The 23,113-nt window shown below is 39.2% G+C and overlaps 1 protein-coding gene across 3 annotated transcripts in view; it reads left to right on the forward strand.

The window, feature by feature from the left end:
• The window catches only part of Sult3a1 (sulfotransferase family 3A, member 1), a 28,456-nt gene extending 20,431 nt beyond the window's left edge, over positions 1 to 8,025 (forward strand). For 2 of the 3 annotated variants that reach the window (XM_011243193.1, XM_011243194.1), the window contains exons 6-7: positions 5,833 to 6,019; positions 7,751 to 7,911. In XM_011243193.1, the coding sequence (XP_011241495.1) occupies positions 5,833 to 6,019; positions 7,751 to 7,872 (309 nt within the window). In that variant the 3' untranslated portion in view covers positions 7,873 to 7,911. Of the gene's footprint in view, positions 1 to 5,832; positions 6,020 to 7,750 lie in introns of all 3 variants that reach the window. The other variant, NM_020565.2, reaches the window with a different exon arrangement.
• The last annotated feature ends 15,088 nt before the right edge of the window (positions 8,026 to 23,113 follow it).

Genomic DNA, 23,113 nt, shown 5'->3' on the forward strand with positions numbered 1-23,113 from the left:
TGGGGCCAAGCAGCCCTCCTTATGGTGTGCTGTTATCTTTACTGTTGCTAGGTAACTGGGAGGAGTTTAGCCTGAAGGGCAGAAGCTTGGGACATTGTCTATGTGACTGCTAGCCATGCTTCTTCTGTGAGGGCTGTGGGGGTTGGTAACTTCAACAGGAGCCAGAGTTCCAGGAGACATGAGAAAACTCCTTCCATCCCATGTAGGTGAATTATCACCACCGGGTCCAGAGGTTCCACCTCAGCTCGACTGGAGACCAGACTGTCTTTGCATAGCCCAATGCCCCACACTACCTTTGTCTCATTGACTGGACTTCCTCAGTACCCTCTTCTCCCTCTACCATAATCTTTTCTGGTCGCTTCTTGTGCAACCACCTGTGTAAAAACAACCTCAAAAATTCACATCAGCAATGGCTTTCATTATTAAACACTTGATTACCACATGATAATTATATATTAATGGTGTCTGATATTGTGTTCCTACATAGAAATAGAGTATGCATTGAATACAATATGCAATAGAGTAGATGGATTATCTAGCCACTCTTCTTGAATTATCATCTGTTCTTCCTCTAAGACCCTTCCCAATCACTGTTAATCCAAATAACTATTAATCACAATTGTACTATAATTTTCAACATATTAGAGAACACATGGCATTTTTCTAGCTTATTTCACTTTGCACAGTGTCCTTAGCTTCACACATTTTACTGCACATGACAGAATTTTATTTCATTTTTATATCTGAGTAATAACCTATTTTACAAATATAGTGTATGACATATGTCATAAATTATTTACTCTTCATTCTATTGATGACCCATAAACTGAATCCATGTCTTGTTGTTGCAAATATACAGCTATAACACTAGATAACAATAAGGTTCTGACAGGTGACTTCATTTCCATTGGCTATATCCTCAGGGATGCTAGACCTGGCATGATGATCCATCTTCTCATAGATTTTCATGTTCAGTACTTAACGAAGGCTACCAAGGAACATGAAACTACTGTAAATTGTGGACAATTAGATCTACAGACCAGAAATGACCATATAGGACACTTTCCTCCAGTTTTTAAGATTTTTGGAGCACGTCTCTCAAACGAAACTATAGGATATTTTTCAGATTGGCCACAAAATTTTTTTTTCAAGTCTTGCACTTTATTGTCATTGCCACCTCAGGCTTTGACTGTATACTGGCACATGGGATAGAGCTGCTCCTTCTGCTGCTGCTTCTTGGTCTTCTGCTTCTCTTCATGCTTTGTTAAGCGGCAGCACATGTCTTCTTGGGTCACCAGTCCAGAGGCCTATATTTCTTGCCCTTGTAGAATTTCCTGCGGTTTTCTTTTTGAGTCTGGTTAATGACAGTGAGGACATGGGTAATGGATTTTTCACATGACTCCTGTCACCACCTGCCAACTTGGTGAACTGAAGCTGGAACAGCTCCACCTTCAGATCATCCAGGGCTTTGTTTTGTTTTGTTTTGTTTTGTTTTGTTTTGTTTTGTTTTGTTTTCAGCATATCCTCCTTCTTCTTGCCAAGCAAATCTTGAGTCTTTAGCTTGGCAGTGGCTGCTTTACTCCTCAAACAGTAACTTAACATGCTGCACAAATCAAAGAGAAGGGGTTAATCTTTATCACTCTCTGAAAAAATATTAACATGTTGGTTAATGAAAAAATGAGTGAATGATTTCTCTATGCAGACACTGAATCAGGAGTAAAAGAGGATTTACATCATTAGAGTCCATGAGCTAACCAGGGAGGCAAAGAGTCAGGAAGCAAATACTCAAAGTCTAGGCTGGTGATGTGGCTAAGAGTGTAAACAGGCTTGCTGAGAATACCTGACAACCCAAGTTCAATCTCTTTCTTTTAGCTGCATTGTTCTAGTTTTCATACTCTTTATGGCCTTAGTGTCTTTATCTTCTATATTTGTCAAACATTGTGCACCCAAGTAATTTGTATAAATCAGTTAGCATTAGAATCCTATTATTATATTCACACACGACACTAAATTTCTTCCACAAATGATCACTTACACAGGTGGAACCTAACATAAGACAGCTTAGCAGGGACCCAAATCCTCTGGTACCCATCTGAAACCCCATCTCTGTTTCTTGTATCTTGAGCAGAGAGTCCTCTGAAGTTCCACTTTCATTAATTTTGGAAGGAATTTCAAGCTTCTCTAAATTGGCATTCATTTTTATATTTGGAAAGATGATTCATGCATCTACCCTTACCGTTTTACATTCCTATCACCAGTAGAGATAAAGACTCACTGCCTTCTTTTCCATCATTTGTTAGGGAATAGCCATTGTAATAGGTTACAAGTGCTGTGCTTTTCTTGTCAGTTTTCATTTCCCAAATGACTAATAATTTAGAGCATTTTCTCCAATGCTTAATGGATGTTTCCAAAGTCCCTTGAGATGAATTATTTAAAATTTTAACTGGGTTGGTTTTGTTATTGTTGATTTCTAGGGGTAATCCTATACCAGATAAGTGACTTATAATGCTCCCATTGTATACGTAAAATTTTCACTTGGTTGAATATGTCTCCATATACATATGATTTCTAAAGTTTAGTGTAATCAATTTAACAAATTTTCCTTGACTCTCTGTATGTGTAGAAGCATATACAAGATAGCACTGTGAAATTCTGTGTTGTAAATCTTAGTTTAAGATTTTTGTTTTGTTTTGTTTTGTTTTGTTTTTTGTTTTGTTTTGTTTTATTTTGTTTTTCAAGACAGGGTTTCTCTGTGTAGCCCTGGCTGTCCTGGAACTCATTCTGTAGACCAGGCTGGCCTCAAACTCAGAAATCTGCCTGCCTCTGCCTCCCAAGTGCTGGGACTAAAGGCTTGTGCCACCACTGCCTGACCGATAGTTTAAGATCTTAATTTTATGTTTGGCCAATTTTCAGTTGTTTCAAGGAGAGGCCCTTCATCCAGTGAAGGCTCGATGCCCCAGCGTAGGAGAATGCCAGGGCAGGGAGGCGGAAGTGGGTGGGTGGGTGGGGAGCACCCTCATAGAACCAAGAGGAGGGAAGGTGGGATGGGGGGTCCAGAGGGGAAACTTGGAAAGGGGATAACATTTGAAATGTAAATACAATTTTTTTTTAAATTCCTGGCAAGAGCCAGTTATGAAATAGGCACTCCGATGGTTTATAGCATGCTGATTCTATAATTCTGAGAAATTTAGAACCATAGGTTCCAATCAGAAATAATTGCTAGGAGGATTCACTGGTGTGGAACCTCTTATGGGGAACACTTTGAAGGGTATTAGAATCATTCAGAGCTGAAAGTTCCTAGACATGTAGCTGGTTTAAAAGTTCTATATCCATTTAAATTGCTCATATGCCCTAGTGTTCCACATATTGTTGTGTACAGAGGAAACATACCTGCTAGGCTCTTGACTTCCTATATTAGGTGCATGAAATCTCCTGATTCCATGAGTATATCCAGTTGTGTTTTATTTCCACTAACACATTCACATGCAAAATGGCTTAGCTTCATTGTCAAATGCTATGGAAAGCCACGTAAATTGACTTCATGGTACATATTATCTGAATAGACAACCCCTCTTGGCTATAAGCTATGTAATGTATAAAAATAAACAAGTTACTAAAAACAACAGCTAATAAAAAAAGAATTCCATTATCCAAAGATTAGGCAGTTTTTGTGGATTCAGTGTATATTTAATGAGGAAATAATTACTTCTGTATGTTGAAGTTTTGTTGTTAATAGAATTCAAAATTGTCATTACTTTAAAACTCTGGCCATATCTGTACAGAAACCATTCAATGAATGGTTCCATAAACATTTTTATATTTTTTGTTAAGTACATTTAGCCAAAGCTTGGTGACAAAAGTTTCCTTCACTTACTGTACAAGTATTGGTTGAATAAAATAGGGATATTGAAATAACATTTTTTTTTGTTAAAACTAAAATTGAAACATAACTAAATTGTAAAAAAAAAAATACATTATGAGAATTTGACTTCATTCTCTTGAATTTGGACATCCAATTTCCTCAAGAATATTAATTGAAATGAGTGAACTTTCCCATTTAAAGTTCTTAGCAGTCATATCAAAAATCATTTGCCACTTTATATGCCCCAGTACAGGGGAATGCCAGGGTCAAAAAGTGGGAATGGGTGGGTAGGAGAGTGGGGAGGGGGTATGGGGGACTTTTGGGATAGCATTGAAAATGTAATTGAGGAAAATACGTAATAAAAAAATATATATATAAAAAATCATTTGCCGTTTTAAGTGAGAGATGGTTCCTGATAATTCTATTCTATTCTATTAGTTCCCATTGCTATATTCAAGTCATTACCACACTGTTAAGATTGCCATGACACTGAAGAGATATTTCTATGTAGAGATAATGGTTCAGTGGGATTGCGGCCAATCCTGATGACTTAAATTCAATCCTCAAGACATAAAGAGTGGATGGAGAGAACTAGCACCTACAAGTTGTCCTCTGGGAGAATGTGTTTGTGTGTAATACAAAAATAAATAAATACTATGCATAAATGCATAAACAAATGAAAATAGGTAAAATATAATGAAGTAATTTTGAAATCTGAAAATCTGACTTCTGCAAATTTAATCTTCTACTGCAAGACTAGCTGTTCAGAGTCTCTGAGATTTCATAAATATTTTTGAAATTTGTTCCTTTCTTTCATGTTTTCTTCTAAAATGAAAAACTGCCTGCAATTGTAATAAGGACTACACTGAATTTGTGGATCAGATTGCATAGAACCTTTAACATAACTGCCCACTTCATCTGTGTAGAATAGTGTCCTGTGTATTTCTGTTTTCTTTTTCTTCCATCAAAGTTTTGTTGGTTTCGATAGATCAGTCAATCACCTTTTCAAGTTTATTCTTAAAGGGTAGAATTTTTTTATTAGTTTTTATTTTTTATTTTATTATTTTTAACCCTACCATTTCAAAGTTCATGTTTTATTATTTTGTTTTCAAATAACTCATTACTATTACTTAGAATTTAAACTAATATTTGTGTATTGATTTTTTTTTATTTACTATCTTACAACTTTGTAAACTTACTGTGTGTGTGCTTTTGCTGGTTCTGTACATTCGAGATCATGCTGTCTGCTTTAAGGAGAAAATTGTACTTCTTGTCTCTAATTTAGATGTTATGTTTCTATTCATTGGCCAAAAGCTCTGCCTATTACTTCCCAGTAATATGCTAAGTAAAAAGAGTGAAATTTGACTTATTTCGGATCTCTGGTGGAAATTATTACATTCTTCTCAACCAAGTGTGATTTTTTAAAATTTTATTTTATTTTTAATTTATTTTTTTACACTCCACATTCCATTCCCCCCCATACACCCTCCTTCTGCTCCACATCCCACACCTCCTCCCCACCCCCACCCCATCTCCACGTGAATGCCCCCCAAGTGTGATTTTTAGCTAATGGCATTTAATACACAGTGTTTTGTGTTGGGGTACTTTCCTTCTTCCACTAGTTTGTCGATGTTTTTATTTCACATATGTTGAGAGAAGTGTAGTTGCTCCTATTTGCAATCCCAACACATGGGACACTAAACAGGAAGACCATTCTAACTTTGAGAGCAGCCTAGAGTATTGAGTTCCAAGCTAGTTTAAGCTACAGAGTCTCAAAGACATTGTATGTTATTAAAGGCCTATTCTGTATCAATGCCAATAAATAATGATTTCAGCCTTTTGCTTCACCCTGCTTCTGTGAATAAATGTTGAACAATCTTTTCATTCCAAAAGTAAACCCTACTCATTCATATCACAAGTTTGGCTGTAACTCATAAGGTCACTAATTTCTCAGCCGATGACTGTTTCAGGACCTCAGAAGCTCAGTGCTTAAAATCTGCAGTTTTCTGGAGAAAGAACTGAGTGAAGAAGATGTGGATGCTGTTGTGAGACAAGCTACCTTTCAGAAAATGAAAGCTGACCCAAGAGCAAACTATGAACACATTATAAAAGATGAACTCGGAACAAGAAATGAGATGGGAAGTTTCCTTCGCAAAGGTAATATTCAGGGGTCTGTAGTAGCAAAAAATGTTGAATGTTCCCTTGCGTGCTTATACTCAGGCCAAATAATCTTAATTTCCAATGTATTTGTATTTCTCCAGGTGATAATGATATTTGGAAGAATCAAATATTTTAACAGATAGAGGGACTAAGTTCCTAGTAATGTTTTAATACAAATTCTGGAAATTTCACTTACTAAGTAAATATGACTTTCCTTCCTTTTGGCCCTCACAGATCAATTTTTTTTTTTTTTTTTTTTTTTTTTTTGTATTAGCAGTCTTATCCTAGGCAAAAGATGTATTAGAAGTAAAGATTCTAATTCATTATGTGCTCTTGTTTTGTTATTTTGGTTTGCTCTGTTTTGTGGTTGTTGTTGCTGCTGCTGCTGCTGGTGGTAGTGGTGGTGGTGGTGGTGGTGGTGGTGTGTGTGTGTGTACACGTGTGTGTATACATGTGTGTCTGTGTGAGAGGGAGGGCAGGAGAGAGAGAGGGAGGGGGGGGAGGATGGGGAGAAGAGATTCACAGTATTCCCCAGGCAAACAAGGCTTGAATTCACATTCCTCTTGTCTCTGCAGCACACCCCTGCCTATGTTTGTAATTTGAAGATGAGGTTTAAAGTGTTTCCCTGTGTATGAGGGTTTTTTTCCATTATAAAAATTAGAATAATATTTTAATAATTATATCTGCTATAAATTGAATAAATCAAAAACAATATGCTTTACCACAAACTCATTATAAGCCACGTGATGTGGATAAGAATGTCATTTTCCCTTGTAATATCTTTGAACATCAGCTCATATTTTAGTATCTCTGGATTTTTATATTTTTTCAGAAACTCTTCTTGTGTGTCTCTTTTTGCCACTGAATGTCAACTCTCACATCTCATTCTCAACAAGACCAAATGTCTTGCCCAGGATAGGTTGTCATCTGTCCCAAATGCAAATAATAATTTAATATTGTCATCTCTGACAGCTGAAAATCCAAAATGGCTATTTGCCTTTTAAATGATATAGTGATTATTCCAAATTCTGTTTTGTTTTGTTCTGTTTTGTTCTGTTTTGTTCTGTTTTGTTCTGTTTTGTTCTGTTCTGTTCTGTTCTGTTCTGTTCTGTTCTGTTCTGTTCTGTTCTGTTCTGTTCTGTTCTGTTTTGTCAAGATGGGGTTTCTCTGTGTAGCCCTGGCTGTCCTGGAACTCACTCTGCAGACCACGCTGGCCTTGAACTCAGAGAGATCTACCTGCCTCTGCCTTGCAAGTGCTGGGTTTAAAGGCATGTGCCACTACCAACTTGCTATTCCAAATTCTTCTCCAGTAAAATTATAACATCCGCTGTTCTGATACCCTGTGTCACTTTGATTTTACTTGCTAAAACATTTAGAATTCATTTTTTGTGTTTGGAAAAAAAAAGCCTCACATCTATCTCAAAAGTTTGTGTTTGAAGTATGAGTGTTTTCTTAATACAATGATTGATAGATGGCAAAATGTAGCTTTAAAATTCTAATGTATTTTTTACCTACTAAAGGATTTTTCTTTCTAAAAATTGATTATGATTAGGTAGTAGTAGTTAGTGATATCTATTTACTATGCTCCTAAACTGGTTTATTTTACTGATCAGTAATATAAGGAGAGGTATCCAACTGATCCGTACTATGAGTTCAGTGATGTGTAGAGTAAGTTGTAGACAGTAGAGCTCTGTTTACTTAGTGACTATCCTGTGCTTCTCCCATTAGGTGTTGTTGGAGACTGGAAACATTATTTGACTGTGGATCAGAGTGAAAGATTTGACAAGATATTTCACAGAAACATGAAAAACATCCCCTTAAAATTCATCTGGGACATAAATGAGGAGTAGAATATTAATCACCACGTGAATAAACCATATGAAAATGTACTAGCCAGAGGTTGTACTTTAATATTAAAATTAATATATTTGTCTCATTTAACTATTAGTTATAAAACATAATTCACAGACAAAATGATTACCTTGTGCCTAGATTGTTTTCCATGACATAAATTTCAAATGGAGCTACTAGCATTGGTTTCCTTAAAAAAAAAAAAAAAAGTTTAAAGGAAAGCATAAACACAGGTTATAGCTATCTTTTTTGAGTATTCTATAGTTCTTGGTTTTCTTTTTTTTTTTTTTTTTTGGCCCTCAATTAATTTTGGATCAAACAATCAAAAAGAATCCCTTTATTCTGGTAATTAAACTATAAAAATGTGACTTTTTAAAACAATATAACAGGTCTCAGTTTGCTAAAGATGTAAAAAACCAAAGATTAAATAATTGCCAGTTTAATCAAAAGGTAAAAGTAAGAAAACAGTTCTGTGTTCACGTATCACTAATTGAAACTAGGCCATATCAATTTAATTGTTAAACATTTAATATAAAGTCACTAATAACTAGAAATATAGGTAAATCTAAAATTTTCAATAAAGAAAGAATATAATTAATAAAGCAAGTGTAGACAAAATGTTTACTAAATTTGAATCATGAACATATACGGTAGCAGCATTCATAACAGTCATCAAATGGAACCAATCCAAGTTGGTCCACTTTACATCACTGTAACAAAATACTGAGATTGTCCTAGTTATGATTATCAAAAATTGATTTTTGGAGGACTGGAGAAATGGCTCAGCAGTTAAGAGCACAGACTGCTGCTCTTCCAGAGGATGTGAGTTCAATTCCCAGCAACCACATGGTGGCTACAATGATCTATAATCAGATCCAATGCCCTCTTCTGGTGTGTCTGAAGAGAGTGACAGTGTAGTCACATTCATAAAAAAATAAATGAATCTTTTTAAAACTGATTTTGGTTTGTGGTTTTATTTATGTGTTATTTAGTAAACTGTTGACTCACAGACAGTGGCAAGGCAATCCACACTGTAGAATGTGGCAGAGCAAAGTAATTCTCACCACAACCACTAGCTGCGATGGGAAGAAAAAGCTGGAAGTTAAGGGCTGAATATCCCATTCAAAGGCATGCTTCCATACACATGAGTTTTCCCATTAGGTCCTCCTAGTCAGTGCTAATAGCACCAGGGGCTAGGAACAATCTTTTACTGTATGGCCATTTGACTATGATAACATACATCACACTGCCCTTGTATGCAGAAATAAATAAATCAATGACATTTGAAATGATTGTGGTATATGTTATATTCTTTTGTTGTTTGGGGAGATGTTTGCTATTGTTATTTTGAGAAAGGGTCTGTCTACATAGTCCTGGGTCCCTAGGCTCACTTATGTAGATCAGGCTGGTCTCAGACTAGACTGGATTTGCCTACTGAGTACTGGGATTAATGGTGTGTACGACTAAACCTGGCTTGTATCACATTCTCTTTTTTGTTGTTGTTGTTGTTGTTGTTTTGTTTTGTTTTGTTTTGTTTTGTTTTTCAAGACAGGGTTTCTCTGTATAGCTCTGGCTATCCTGGAACTCACTTTGTAGACCAGGCTGGCCTCGAACTCAGAAATCTGCCTGCCTCTGCCTCCCGAATGCTGGGATTAAAGGCGTGCACCATCACGCCCAGCTATCACATTCTTTTACTATGTGGCAAATAGATTTGGTTCCTTGGTGGAGAGGTTCCATGTTTCATAGCTTCATTGTTTCAGGTTCCATGATGGCAGAGAGCGTCATGATGGCTTAAATCTGTTGCAGGTATGTCTTAATCAAATATTTTGTTGCTAATAAGAATAATTTGATTCTAATCTGTTCATACAAAACATAGTATTTCATTAAATACTTATGAGTTATGGAGTATTAGAAAGGAATTTTTTTGTATCTATGCAGAACTATATACAAGAAATAAGAACCAGAAAGGGGTTTATAGTTTACATTCTTTTCCAATTTCTTATTTTTGCATCTTATGTTTTATTGTCAAGGTACACTGTTCATAAAAACTATTTCAGTGATAACCATTAAAATATTATAGGAAAGACCATCCTGATAGATATGTGGACCAGTGCAATAGGGTTTCGAAATGAGTTAAGATCAGCTCAGAATTTATTAGGGCTAAGTGGTGATTTATAGCCAAGTTCAGAACAAGAGAGAATGAAAACCCATACAATTGGTGAACAACTCAGAAACATGGGCGTGAGGAAAATATCATGCAAACTGACTTAACAGGACAGTTGCTAAGGCCAGATCAGGGTGACTGGTCATCATGTGCGGAAAGAGGAAAGATAAGGAACCTCATCAAATTTTAATGGCCATCGCAAGGGTGGGGTGTTGTATGCCGGCCTGCAGCCTACTTAAACCGGATACTCCTGGGAGGCAGGCTGGGGCTGAAAAAGACTTAGACGGTGAGAGAGATTAATGGCGACCAAGACACGTTTCTGTTCAAGGCACGCAATTTTACTCAGAAACTGTGTTTATAAAGAGGGAACCCCCCTGCCCCGCCAGTCCATTCTTGGTGTCTGGACCCAGCCTGCAGGTGACATGCAGGATAGGATGTTCCTCTGGAATATCTCAGGGGCCTCTCAGCAGGTATCAGTGTCTTGGAGAAGAGCAGTAGCAGGTGACAGAATAATAGAGCCATCTAGGTCATAAGGCTCCACCCTAGGTAATCTCCTTCTTAGTGGCAGCAAGGTCAAAGTCTGGATCAGTCTGCTTCAAGGTTGAGGGAGGCTACAATTCCTCCCTAATTATATAATAAAAATAGCTGGACTGTGGCATAAAATTTATTTATGCTCCATAGTCCTGCCTGGAAGTTATGGTGGCTGGCAGCCGTGCCTGTTTTAGGATCTCAGATGTTCCCAATCCATTCTTATCCATCAAGGAGAATATATGCAGCTTGTTTGTGTTTATTTTGCACAAACATGGCTCTGTGGTATATTATTAACAAACCACGGCCTCTCGGCATATACCTCTGTCTTAGATTGATATGGCTCCAAAATCTGGTTGCCCGTCATCGACTAACTGGCCCTCATAGCACACCTTATTCCCAAGTCAGACCAAAGCCACAATATATACTGAATATGCTTCTTCATATTGATTAATTTCTGCCACCCCTGCTTGCTGGAGGTGAGGCTGCGTGTTTGCTGAAATCAGACTGTAAGGAGAGATGGACCTGCTTGAAAAACAAAGTCAAGATAGTTGAAAAGCAACAGGATAAAAGCTTCATTGTGGAAGCCTGGGTACTTTATTCACTTGCAAATTAGCAACTATCAAGCTCAGACTCTGACCTCCAGGTGTCGGGGAGCTGGCTTTGAGAATTAGCAGGAAAGCTAGAGATTCTCTGAAAGTGGAGGCTGTGCTCCAAATTAACTTTGCTAGGTAATTAAGATTTTTAGCTATCTTCAATAGGAATCTCTAATATTGGAATTATTACTAGACCAGTCCAAGATTATGTTAGAATAACTGGTCACATTGAAGGAAAGAGAAGCATCATTATAACTCTTTCTTATGACTAATCTTTCTAAGTCAGATTCCACGGTCTCTAATGTTCTATGTCCATTAGGTTAAAAAGCTTGAAGCAAGGCACCTTAGCTTGTCCAAGCTGGGACAAAGGCAAGCAAGGGTGGGTCAAAAGCATATACCCAATTCAGCTTTCTTGCCACCACAGTCAGGGCACTCAGCAAACTCACAGGTCAGCTTGTCACATGAATCCTTCTGACAGTTGTCATGCTTCTGCAGCATTCTGTGGAGAGAACCTAAGCTTTCCGCTTTTCCCCTTTCCCCAATAGGGTAGCTGTTCAGGATCAAGCCATATGCCAATAAGTAGATCCTTTTCATCTCACCTAGACATGATTATGTCTAGTTTTAAGATACTATAAGGCATTTATTAAGTTCTTTGATATCCAAATTTCAAAATTCTTAAAATAAAAATATGATTTAAATAATATGCACGGGGATATAATTCCTCCCCTTCTTTGTTTTTTACGAAGCTATAGTTTAATACATTCTCTTTGAGAATTATTAAATTGTTGTAAAAACATCTCAAATACTTGACTGTTATAGTCAGTTTTAATATAACATGGGCAGTGACTAATTACACTTTCAGTTGTTTCTCTTGAAGAGCAGTTGTAACTAGAAGGCTTGAAAAGTTATTAATAGTCACATGTGCCTAATTTATTTATTTATTCATTAATCAGAAATAAGAGCATTCATTTGCAGCAATTGATTAAGTATAAGTCCTCAAGAATTAACACCATTATGTGGAAACAGATAGAATCTGAGGATACCAAGAACAAATTTTTTTTCAATTTGACATGCACATTCTCTAAAAATACCAAAATATTATCTTAAGCCATTACTGTTTTGGTTATATAAAGAATGACATTATTCTTATGTAAGGCCTGTAATCTGCCTGAGATATAAATACAGCATGGCATTGCCTTAAGGAGTCTTGTCCAGGCAATCTAGAACAAATTTTTAAATGTCCAAAAACAGTCTTCTTAAAAGAACAGCATTGTTTTTCTTATGAGTTGTATATGCATAAACAATTGCAAATTTGAAAATTTATAGTATCTGAGAGAATGAACAATTTTAAGCAATTGTAAGCTCTGAGATATATATTGATAAATATACAAATTAAAGCTCGATTATTCAACATTTTAAAACACCATCTACAGCATACAATTTGACTATCTATGCTGAAGCAGGAGGAAACTCAAAAGAATAAGCATGTGATCCAATTCACATATACTTTTCTCTCATAGAAAGGCTGTTTTTAAACACAGTAAATGGGATGCATGCATGAATTTATAGAAGGTACAAAAGCATGCATAAAAACAATTTTCAACTTATCTTTAGGATAGTAATTATCAACTTTATTTAAAATGATGGTATGCAATAGGCCAAATATCAATATTCTGCAATAACCAAATTAATTGCTGTTTGGAACAAGGAACAGACACTTTGTCAGGTTCTTAAGACATACTTTTTTGTTATAGGTTTTCTAAAATATACGAATTTATCGTACAATTCTTTATTAGCACCACAGCAGCCTTAATAGGATGTCAAAACATTACTTTGAGGTGACTGCCACCTCGGCCTCACCTGCTGCCGGCCTGCTACCCAAGCCGAAGAGGCTGAAGCGGCCCAATCTGCTGTAGGCCAGGAAACTCGAGCAAAGGCAGCAGAGGACCCTGAGCCCTAGCAGGAAAAATACGGCCACCTCCAGAGGAGACAGGCCCATGGGGGCCACAGCACGCGTGACCGGTTCTTCAGGCCGGCCGCTGAGTTTGCTACAAAGGCACCCATTTTTTGGTGCCCTCCAGCACCTTCACTGCTCAAGGAAAGCTGGGTGACAGCCACCCCACACCCTCACACCCCCACACCCCCACACCCCCACGACCCTGCCTTGCAGCAGCCAGCAGCTGGCCTATCAGCTTTCTGCATAGGCCAATGGTCAGCCGGGAGGTGAAGAAAGATGACTTTACAATAATGTTTTCTCTTGCTAAAGAATTGCTGTGGGCACATTTAATATCCCTAACTAAAATAAGCAGCTAATATTTGATTACCATTGATCATAATTGATAACAATTGATCACAGAAGTTTTTTCTACTTTCTGTAAAGCCTTTTTGATTCTCACCAGTTAATTTGAATCTCACTTGATAGCACCTAACAAGGACTTAAGTTCTCCTGTGGCAAGTTTAAGGTGAGGTCTTAGCCAATTAACATCTCCTGGAAGCTTTTGAAAATAAAATTTTGAAGCAAATCAATTTTTCATTCTTAGATTTTTTTTCTGTACCACAATTTTATAGTATAACTAAAACCCTAAATATTAAAAAGATATTGCCTGTGAATCTTTTCTGGAGCAACACCTACTCCCCAGAACCTTAAAGCTCATTGTGTGAGAGCAAAGATTTGAAGTAAACTTCCCTTGAGAGGCATTAGCTAAAAAAAATACTTTCCACTTAGGAAACAATATACACTGAAAGATTCAAACTCTTAGCTTCTTGTATAGAAGCAGAGACAATATTTCTTACATAATGTAAAGCTATATTAGCCATACCTAGAAGCAAAATTTTCCAGTGATTACCAGTTCACTAGACACAAACCCTTTACAATTATCAGGATGCAAAGGAAAAAAACGAACCTTTAAACCTATAACAACTTTACATGAAGTAGGCAAGCCAGATTGTAATGCCTTTTACATTCTACAGTCTGATTGACCTTTTATAAACTTTGAATTTGAACTTTATTTAGAACAACATCTGGACAGATCTGCAACAGTGTTCTCTTAGCTAAAAGAAAATTCCCCTGGAGGCAAGGAGAGGCAAGTTTCAAGAGCTTCCTTAGGCACTGTTTGCAAGACAAAAGGTCACACAAGCCTCACTGAGGCTGCTCTGAGCTTTGTATGGCTATATAGCCCCAGAGAGCTGTATTAGTGTTCTCATGAGATGATTGCTCTTATAATTATCTTAATTAACAATATATGGGTGAGTAGAAAATCTTAAATTTGCAATCAAACTGCAAGCTGCAGTCAATGGAATACTGGCAGTTTTAAACATAATTTTCAAGTTTCTTTTGCAACGTTAGGGTAATATCTACAACCTTAGGAAAGCAAAACCCAATTTTAAAACAATTTATCATCTTTAAAATCAATATTAGAAGCATCACTATCATGTTACAAAGTTTGTCTGCCAATTTATACCTATGAATGCATGACAGTGCAAATTTTAATGCTTCACTAAAGAGACATTGTTTTAAATCTTATCTTTAAGTCTACCTATTAGGATAAGAATAACATTAAATATTATCTCAACTAGAAGTATTTTAGAGGCTTAGCTTTTTGGCCTGCTTTATGCCACGTGTTGGAAAGACTCCAAACCTAAACCACCAATTTAAAGCTGTCTTGCTACCAATGTTACACCTTTAGGACCAGTAAAAAACCAAATGCAACAGCTACACGAGTCTTATAAATTTAGACCAATCAAAGAATTTTACCATTTATACCTATAATTATAAGATAAAAAAGCACATTGTCATTTGCTTAAAACAATAATCACAACTGCAGGGAATTTTTTAGATGGTGAGAGAGATTAATGGTGACCAAGACACTTTTCTGTTCAAGGCACGCAAATTTACTCAGAAACTGTGCTTATAAAGGGGGAAGGCCCACCCCCTCCCCCCTGCCCCGCCAATCCATTCTTGGTGTCTGGAGCCAGCCTGCAGGTGACATGCAGGATAGGATGTTCCTCTGGAATATCTCAGAGGCCTCTCAGCTGGTAGCAGTGTCTTAGAGGAGAGCAGTGGCAGGTGACAGAACAATAGAGCCATCTAGGTCGGAAGGCTCCACCCTAGGCAATCTCCTTCTGAGTGGCAGCAAAGTAAAAGTCTTGATCAGCCTGGTTCAAGGCTGAGGGATGTTGGGAGCCGCGCCCACATTCGCCGTTACAAGATGGCGCTGACAGCTGTGTTCTAAGTGGTAAACAAATAATCTGCGCATGTGCCAAGGGTATCTTATGACTACTTGTGCTCTGCCTTCCCCGTGACGTCAACTCGGCCGATGGGCTGCAGCCAATCAGGGAGTGACACGTCCGAGGCGAAGGAGAATGCTCCTTAAGAGGGACGGGGTTTCGTTTTTCTCTCTCTCTTGCTTTTCTCTCTCTCTTGCTTTTTCGCTCTCTTGCTTCTCGCTCTCTCTTGCTTCTTGCTCTCTTGCTTCTTGCACTCTGTTCCTGAAGATGTAAGAATAAAGCTTTGCCGCAGAAGATTCTGGTCTGTGGTGTTCTTCCTGGCCGGTCGTGAGAACGCGTCTAATAACAATTGGTGCCGAATTCCGGGACGAGAAAAAAACTCGGGACTGGCGCAAGGAGGATCCCTCATTCCGGAACCAGAACTGCGGATCACGTTTATAAAGGTTCCCGTAACACAGACTGTTGAGAAGGATTCAACTGCCGAATTCAGAACTCATCAGCTGGGGAACGACGGTGATAAAGGTTCCCGTAAAGCAGACTGTTGAGAAGGATTCAACTGCCGAATTCAGAACTCATCAGCTGGGGAACGACGGTGATAAAGGTTCCCGTAAAGCAGACTGTTAAGAAGGATTCAACTGTATGAATTCAGAACTTTTCAGCTGGGGAACGAGGTAAGTCTGATCTTGAACTTTCTAACGAAATTCAAGACAGTCTATCAGAAGTAAAGTGGAATATGTTTGGCCTTGAATTTTTTCTGGTGTTAGGAGCCCTTTTGTTCCTTTTCACATGTTATCAAGTGGTTAAGATAGGGCTGAAAATTCTAGAGGAAATTCAGGACAAGCTATCAGAAGTAAAGCGGGGAGAGAGAGTAGGAACAAAAAGGAAATATGGTACACAAAATAAGTATACAGGCCTTTCCAAGGGTCTTGAACCCGAGGAAAAGTTTAGGTCAGGTAAGAATACCTGGAGAGAGATTAGAAGAAAAAGAGGAAAAAGGGAAAAGAAGAAAGATCAATTAGCGGAGGTCTCTAGGAAAAGGAGCCTGTGCTCATCGCTGGATGGGCTCGGGGAGCCAGCTCTTAGTAGCTCTGAAGCAGGTGAAGAATCCTCCTCTGAGGAAACAGACTGGGAGGAAGAAGCAGCCCATTACCAGCCAGCTAATTGGTCAAGAAAAAAGCCAAAAGCGGCTGGCGAAGGCCAGTTTGCTAATTGGCCTCAGGGCAATCGGCTACCAGGTGCACTCCCGCCCTATGCGGAGTCCCCGCCCTGCGTAGTGCGTCAGCCCGTAGTGCGTCAGCAATGCGCAGAGAGGCAGTGCGCAGAGAGGCAGTGCGCAGACTCATTCATTCCCCGAGAGGAACAAAGGAAAATACAACAGGCATTTCCAGTCTTTGAAGGAGCCGAGGGTGGGCGTGTCCACGCTCCGGTAGAATATGTGCAGATTAAATATGGAATTAATGCTAATTTTACCTTGGTGCAGTTAGACAGGCTTGCCGGCATGGCACTAACTCCTGCCGACTGGCAAATGATTGCAAAAGCCGCTCTCCCTAATATGGGCAAATATTTGGAATGGAGATCTCTGTGGCGAGAGGCTGCACAGGCGCAGGACCGAGCAAACGCTGCTGCTTTAACTCCAGAGCAGAGAGATTGGACTTTTGACTTGTTAACGGGTCAGAGAGCTTATTCTGCTAAACCTGATAAGAGGTATCAATGGAAGGTCTTACCACAGGGGATGTCCAATAGTCCTACAATGTGCCAGCTTTATATGCAAGAAGCTCTTTTGCCAGTGAGGGAACAATTCCCCTCTTTAATTTTGCTCCTTTACATGGATGACATCCTCCTGTGCCATAAAGACCTTACCATGCTACAAAAGGCATATCCTTTTCTACTTAAAACTTTAAGTCAGTGGGGTTTACAGATAGCCACAGAAAAGGTCCAAATTTCTGATACAGGACAATTCTTGGGCTCTGTGGTGTCCCCAGATAAGATTGTGCCCCGAAAGGTAGAGATAAGAAGAGATCACCTCCATACCTTAAATGATTTTCAAAAGCTGTTGGGAGATATTAATTGGCTTAGACCTTTTTTAAAGATTCCTTCCGCTGAGTTAAGGCCTTTGTTTGGTATTTTAGAAGGAGATCCTCATATCTCCTCCCCTAGGACTCTTACTCTAGCTGCTAACCAGGCCTTACAAAAGGTGGAAAAAGCCTCACATGTGATTCAACATTGTCTTGAGGCATGGAGTGCTTGGGGGAAACCCAGACTCCTTAAGACTGATAATGGACCAGCTTATACGTCTCAAAAATTCCAACAGTTCTGCCGTCAGATGGACGTGACCCACCTGACTGGACTTCCATACAACCCTCAAGGACAGGGTATTGTTGAGCGTGCGCATCGCACCCTCAAAACCTATCTTATAAAACAGAAGAGGGGAACTTTTGAGGAGACTGTACCCCGAGCACCAAGAGTGTCGGTGTCTTTGGCACTCTTTACACTCAATTTTTTAAATATTGATGCTCATGGCCATACTGCGGCTGAACGTCATTGTTCAGAGCCAGATAGGCCCAATGAGATGGTTAAATGGAAAAATGTCCTTGATAATAAATGGTATGGCCCGGATCCTATTTTGATAAGATCCAGGGGAGCTATCTGTGTTTTCCCACAGAATGAAGACAACCCATTTTGGGTACCAGAAAGACTCACCCGAAAAATCCAGACTGACCAAGGGAATACTAATGTCCCTCGTCTTGGTGATGTCCAGGGCGTCAATAATAAAGAGAGAGCAGCGTTGGGGGATAATGTCGACATTTCCACTCCCAATGACGGTGATGTATAATGCTCAAGTATTCTCCTGCTTTTTACCACTAACTAGGAACTGGGTTTGGCCTTAATTCAGACAGCCTTGGCTCTGTCTGGACAGGTCCAGATGACTGACACCATTAACACTTTGTCAGCCTCAGTGACTACAGTCATAGATGAACAGGCCTCAGCTAATGTCAAGATACAGAGAGGTCTCATGCTGGTTAATCAACTCATAGATCTTGTCCAGATACAACTAGATGTATTATGACAAATAACTCAGCAGGGATGTGAACAAAAGTTTCCGGGATTGTGTGTTATTTCCATTCAGTATGTTAAATTTACTAGGGCAGCTAATTTGTCAAAAAGTCTTTTTCAGTATATGTTACAGAATTGGATGGCTGAATTTGAACAGATCCTTCGGGAATTGAGACTTCAGGTCAACTCCACGCGCTTGGACCTGTCGCTGACCAAAGGATTACCCAATTGGATCTCCTCAGCATTTTCTTTCTTTAAAAAATGGGTGGGATTAATATTATTTGGAGATACACTTTGCTGTGGATTAGTGTTGCTTCTTTGATTGGTCTGTAAGCTTAAGGCCTAAACTAGGAGAGACAAGGTGGTTATTGCCCAGGCGCTTGCAGCTCTAGAACATGGAGCTCCCCCTGATATATGGTTATCTATGCTTAGGCAATAGGTCGCTGGCCACTCAGCTCTTATATCCCACGAGGCTAGTCTCATTGCACGGGATAGAGTGAGTGTGCTTCAGCAGCCCGAGAGAGTTGCAAGGCTAAGCACTGCAATGGAAAGGCTCTGCGGCATATATGAGCCTATTCTAGGGAGACATGTCATCTTTCATGAAGGTTCAGTGTCCTAGTTCCCTTCCCCCAGGCAAAACGACACGGGAGCAGGTCAGGGTTGCTCTGGGTAAAAGCCTGTGAGCCTAAGAGCTAATCCTGTACATGGCTCCTTTACCTACACACTGGGGATTTGACCTCTATCTCCACTCTCATTAATATGGGTGGCCTATTTGCTCTTATTAAAAGGATAGGGGGAGATGTTGGGAGCCGCGCCCACATTCGCCGTTACAAGATGGCGCTGACAGCTGTGTTCTAAGTGGTAAACAAATAATCTGCGCATGTGCCAAGGGTATCTTATGACTACTTGTGCTCTGCCTTCCCCGTGACGTCAACTCGGCCGATGGGCTGCAGCCAATCAGGGAGTGACACGTCCGAGGCGAAGGAGAATGCTCCTTAAGAGGGACGGGGTTTCGTTTTTCTCTCTCTCTTGCTTTTCTCTCTCTCTTGCTTTTTCGCTCTCTTGCTTCTCGCTCTCTCTTGCTTCTTGCTCTCTTGCTTCTTGCACTCTGTTCCTGAAGATGTAAGAATAAAGCTTTGCCGCAGAAGATTCTGGTCTGTGGTGTTCTTCCTGGCCGGTCGTGAGAACGCGTCTAATAACAGAGGGAGGCTACAGTGGGGTAAGTCTTGTTAAATGGACATGGAAGGAATCTTTTCTATACAGCGTATTTGGAGATATGCAGAGACAAACCTAAGATACAGTACCATAAGCTTGACTAAAGTTAAGATAAGCAAAATAAGATGCAGTCCTCTCCCTTGTTGAAGTAATGAAAAGACAATCTCTTTCATTTTGATATGTCTAATTTCTAAAACAATTGGCTTTGGTTCACTAAGAATCAACTGAATGGGTAGTTGGCACTTGGTGGTAAAATATGTTTACTGGGTAGGGTAGCAGTTAATCATTTTCTGAGGGGGAAAGCTATAAAAAAATGAAGAATTTAGGAATCAATAGTTGGAAACTCACTTTTTGAGAACAGACAGCTGACAGATGATTAATCAAAATGTTTCAGCACCTTTAGAGTAATAGAATAAACCAGAACCATGGACTCAATTTTGAATATACCGTGGGAAAGTGAGAATATATAGCCAGATTCCAGGGTTTTGATCACTATATTGAAAATTATTAAGGAAAAAAACTGAAGTGAGGGAAATTGAAAGAACCTAGAGGGGAAACCCCCACTCAACTCCCAATTCCACGTGCACCCAAGAATCACAAACAGAACAGAACACCTTGATGTAAAAACAAGAGGTAGTTTAATGACGGACCGTATCTCACGCAGGAGACAATGGATTGGACCACAAGGCTTGGAAGCTAGGGTTTTTTTAAGAAAAGGGGTGGGGCTGGGGGAGGAATTGGCGCGGTTTCACGTGATTGGTTCATTTAAACATCAGCAGGGAAGAATTGGCACATTGGCGAGGTTTCACATGATTGGCCCATTTAAACATCAGCAGACTGTATATGCAGATAACATTTAACTTAGGTCAGAAGGGCGGGAGATAGGGAGGCACCCGGCCAGTCCGGCATGTCATTCTCTTTATCTCTCTTTATCTTTATGGCCAAGCAGCCTCAGGAATGTCTTAACGACGGGCCTGCCCAGGCATGTCCTGGCCTGTTCTGCTATGTTCTCAGCCCCAGGTTTCAAAGCTCACAAACAACTCTTTGGGCTATTTGAAATAAATTACATGAATCACAGGTCTCAAGTTTTTATTTTCTTTCAAAATTCTGGTTTAAGAAACCTAACAGGTTTGTTGTTGTTGTTGTTGTTGTTTTGTTTGTTTGTTTGTTTGTTTGTTTGTTTTGGGTTTTTTGGGTTTTTTTTTTTTTTTTTTTTTTTTGCAGGACAGAGTGATTAGACATCATATGAAACACTGAGGAAAGTAAGTCAGAGGGCTTGCAGCTGAGTATGATATGTGATAGCTTGCTAAGCTAGCCAGATTACTAAGTGAGAGGACACTGATGGTCTTTGTAAACTCTAACCATACTCCTCACCCTTCAGGATCATGCATATGGCATTGCTGTCCTTTCCTCTAGCAAACTTCTTAACTATGTGAGTAGTTATACATTTATACATATTCTTTCAATCTAACAGACTGAATTGTAGGTAAGGATGACTTCTAAGAAAGATTTCACCTATTCCAGGAAAGAGACCACCACCAGATTACCCATGAATGGATGAGATGAGCAGAATTAGTAAGCCAAGACTGGTAAGTCTAGGTAGTAGAAACAGTCTTGACATTGAAGCTCAGTTTAGACTGCCCTCCACTCTGGAAGACGTGCTCTCAACTGCTGCAAAATTTAATCTTGACTACCTGCTCACTCTGCATATCCCTGGTGTAAATTCTTTGCCTTAAGGAACACAAGAACAAAGAGACTACATAGAATGTGTATGTAATTAACTGCAAAACAGTCCTGCTAATCATGTGAGATTGTTTTCCACCCCTTAGTGTCTTCTTCAGTTGCTGTATTTGGTGTCTTTACATATTACTGGTAGAGATCTTTCACTTTCTTGCTTAAGTCATTAACAGAACTAAATTGGCATGCAAAGGAGAACAATTATTGCTGGGAGAAAAATAGGGCTTAGAGACATTTTGTGAATTACCCACTAGTTTAAAGTAGAACTCAGTGTGCATTTAATGAAACTCCTTAAAAGAAGGAATCATTCATATTTACATTTACATTTAAAAATTTGTGAACAGATTTCCACTTGAATAGTATATCATGTAGAGTGTATGGTACAGATAAAGCGTATTATTGAAATTGTTTAAAATTCAATGATTTTGGAAAAAGAACTGATGTGAAAATTCATTAATGTTCTTAATTTTAATTATTCCTAAATTGGAAGCATCTCATTAGGCCCTCACTTTATCTAGCTAGCTATTTATTTATTTTGTAAGTTCCTGCAGCGCTTTTATTTTTCTTTACACTATGACTTGTTGCTGGGGCCTAAGGTTCTCACTGAACAGTAGAAAACCAAAATTTGTCATTTCTAAAAGAATTGAGTACAAAAAAAAAAACCTTACATAAATTGAAAGGATGGATACATATACAGGTGTCGATGCAAACGTTCTCTACTCAGGGCAAGTAACAACCCATGGCGGTCAGGAGGGAAAAACCAGAACGGAAACTGGTCCTAAGGCTTGGACTTTCCCTCCCTGTTAGACTAGCAAGAAGGAGTGGTAACTGGTTCAGGAGCCCTTGCCAGCCTCGGGAAACCTGGACATCTGCTGTCGGTTAATACCTTGCACAGATCACTATGTGGAGCTCACAGAGATCCACCAAGCTGGGGATTTCTCTTCCACAGTGTGCTCTCCCCAGCCACCAAGTGACCAAGCCACATGAACTAAGGACTAAATCAAGAAATGCACAGGGTATTAAACATATACCAAGGGAGCAGTTAACTTGAATACAAGGTCAAAAATCAGCAACAAGTTCTACGATCCAGTGCTGATATCAGATACAAGCTTCAAGGACAAATTTCTTTTTAAAGGCTTAGTCCAGGTTCATGAGGCTAACATGAGTTGTGTACATTTGCCAGGGCAAATCGATACTTCAGAATCAACTCATACAGCAGATGCCTGGCACCTGCTTAGTCCATCTAGAAGCATTTGCAGTGGATGATGGAGGGTTCCCGACTCATCGTTGTCCTGCTTGCTGATCCTCATTTGCTGGCAAGTGGACAGTGAGGCCAGGATGGAGCCGCCAATCCAGACTGAGTACTTGTGCTCAGGGGGAGCAATGATCTTAATCTTCATTGTGCTGGGTGCCTCCATCAGGCAGCTCATAACTCTTATCCAAGGAGAAAGATGCCGTAGTCATTGTCAATGACAAGTGCAGTGATTTCTTCTTCCATTGTGATCCACGAAGGATAGGGCAACGGAGCAGCGAAAAGAAGTGCAGTGTAAGTAGGCAGCAGAGTGTTGCCCTTCACTTTTTGTATAATCATGAACAAATAAAAACCTATGATCTTTTCCTGATATATTTTCTAAATTTATGCTGTTATATAATAGGCTCATAATGGAGGGAAGCAGGGAGTGATATAAATAATCTAGTCCTATGAGACCACTCTCCATG

Source organism: Mus musculus, chromosome 10 (genome assembly GCF_000001635.26).
Source record: "Mus musculus strain C57BL/6J chromosome 10, GRCm38.p6 C57BL/6J".
NCBI lineage: Eukaryota > Metazoa > Chordata > Mammalia > Rodentia > Muridae > Mus > Mus musculus.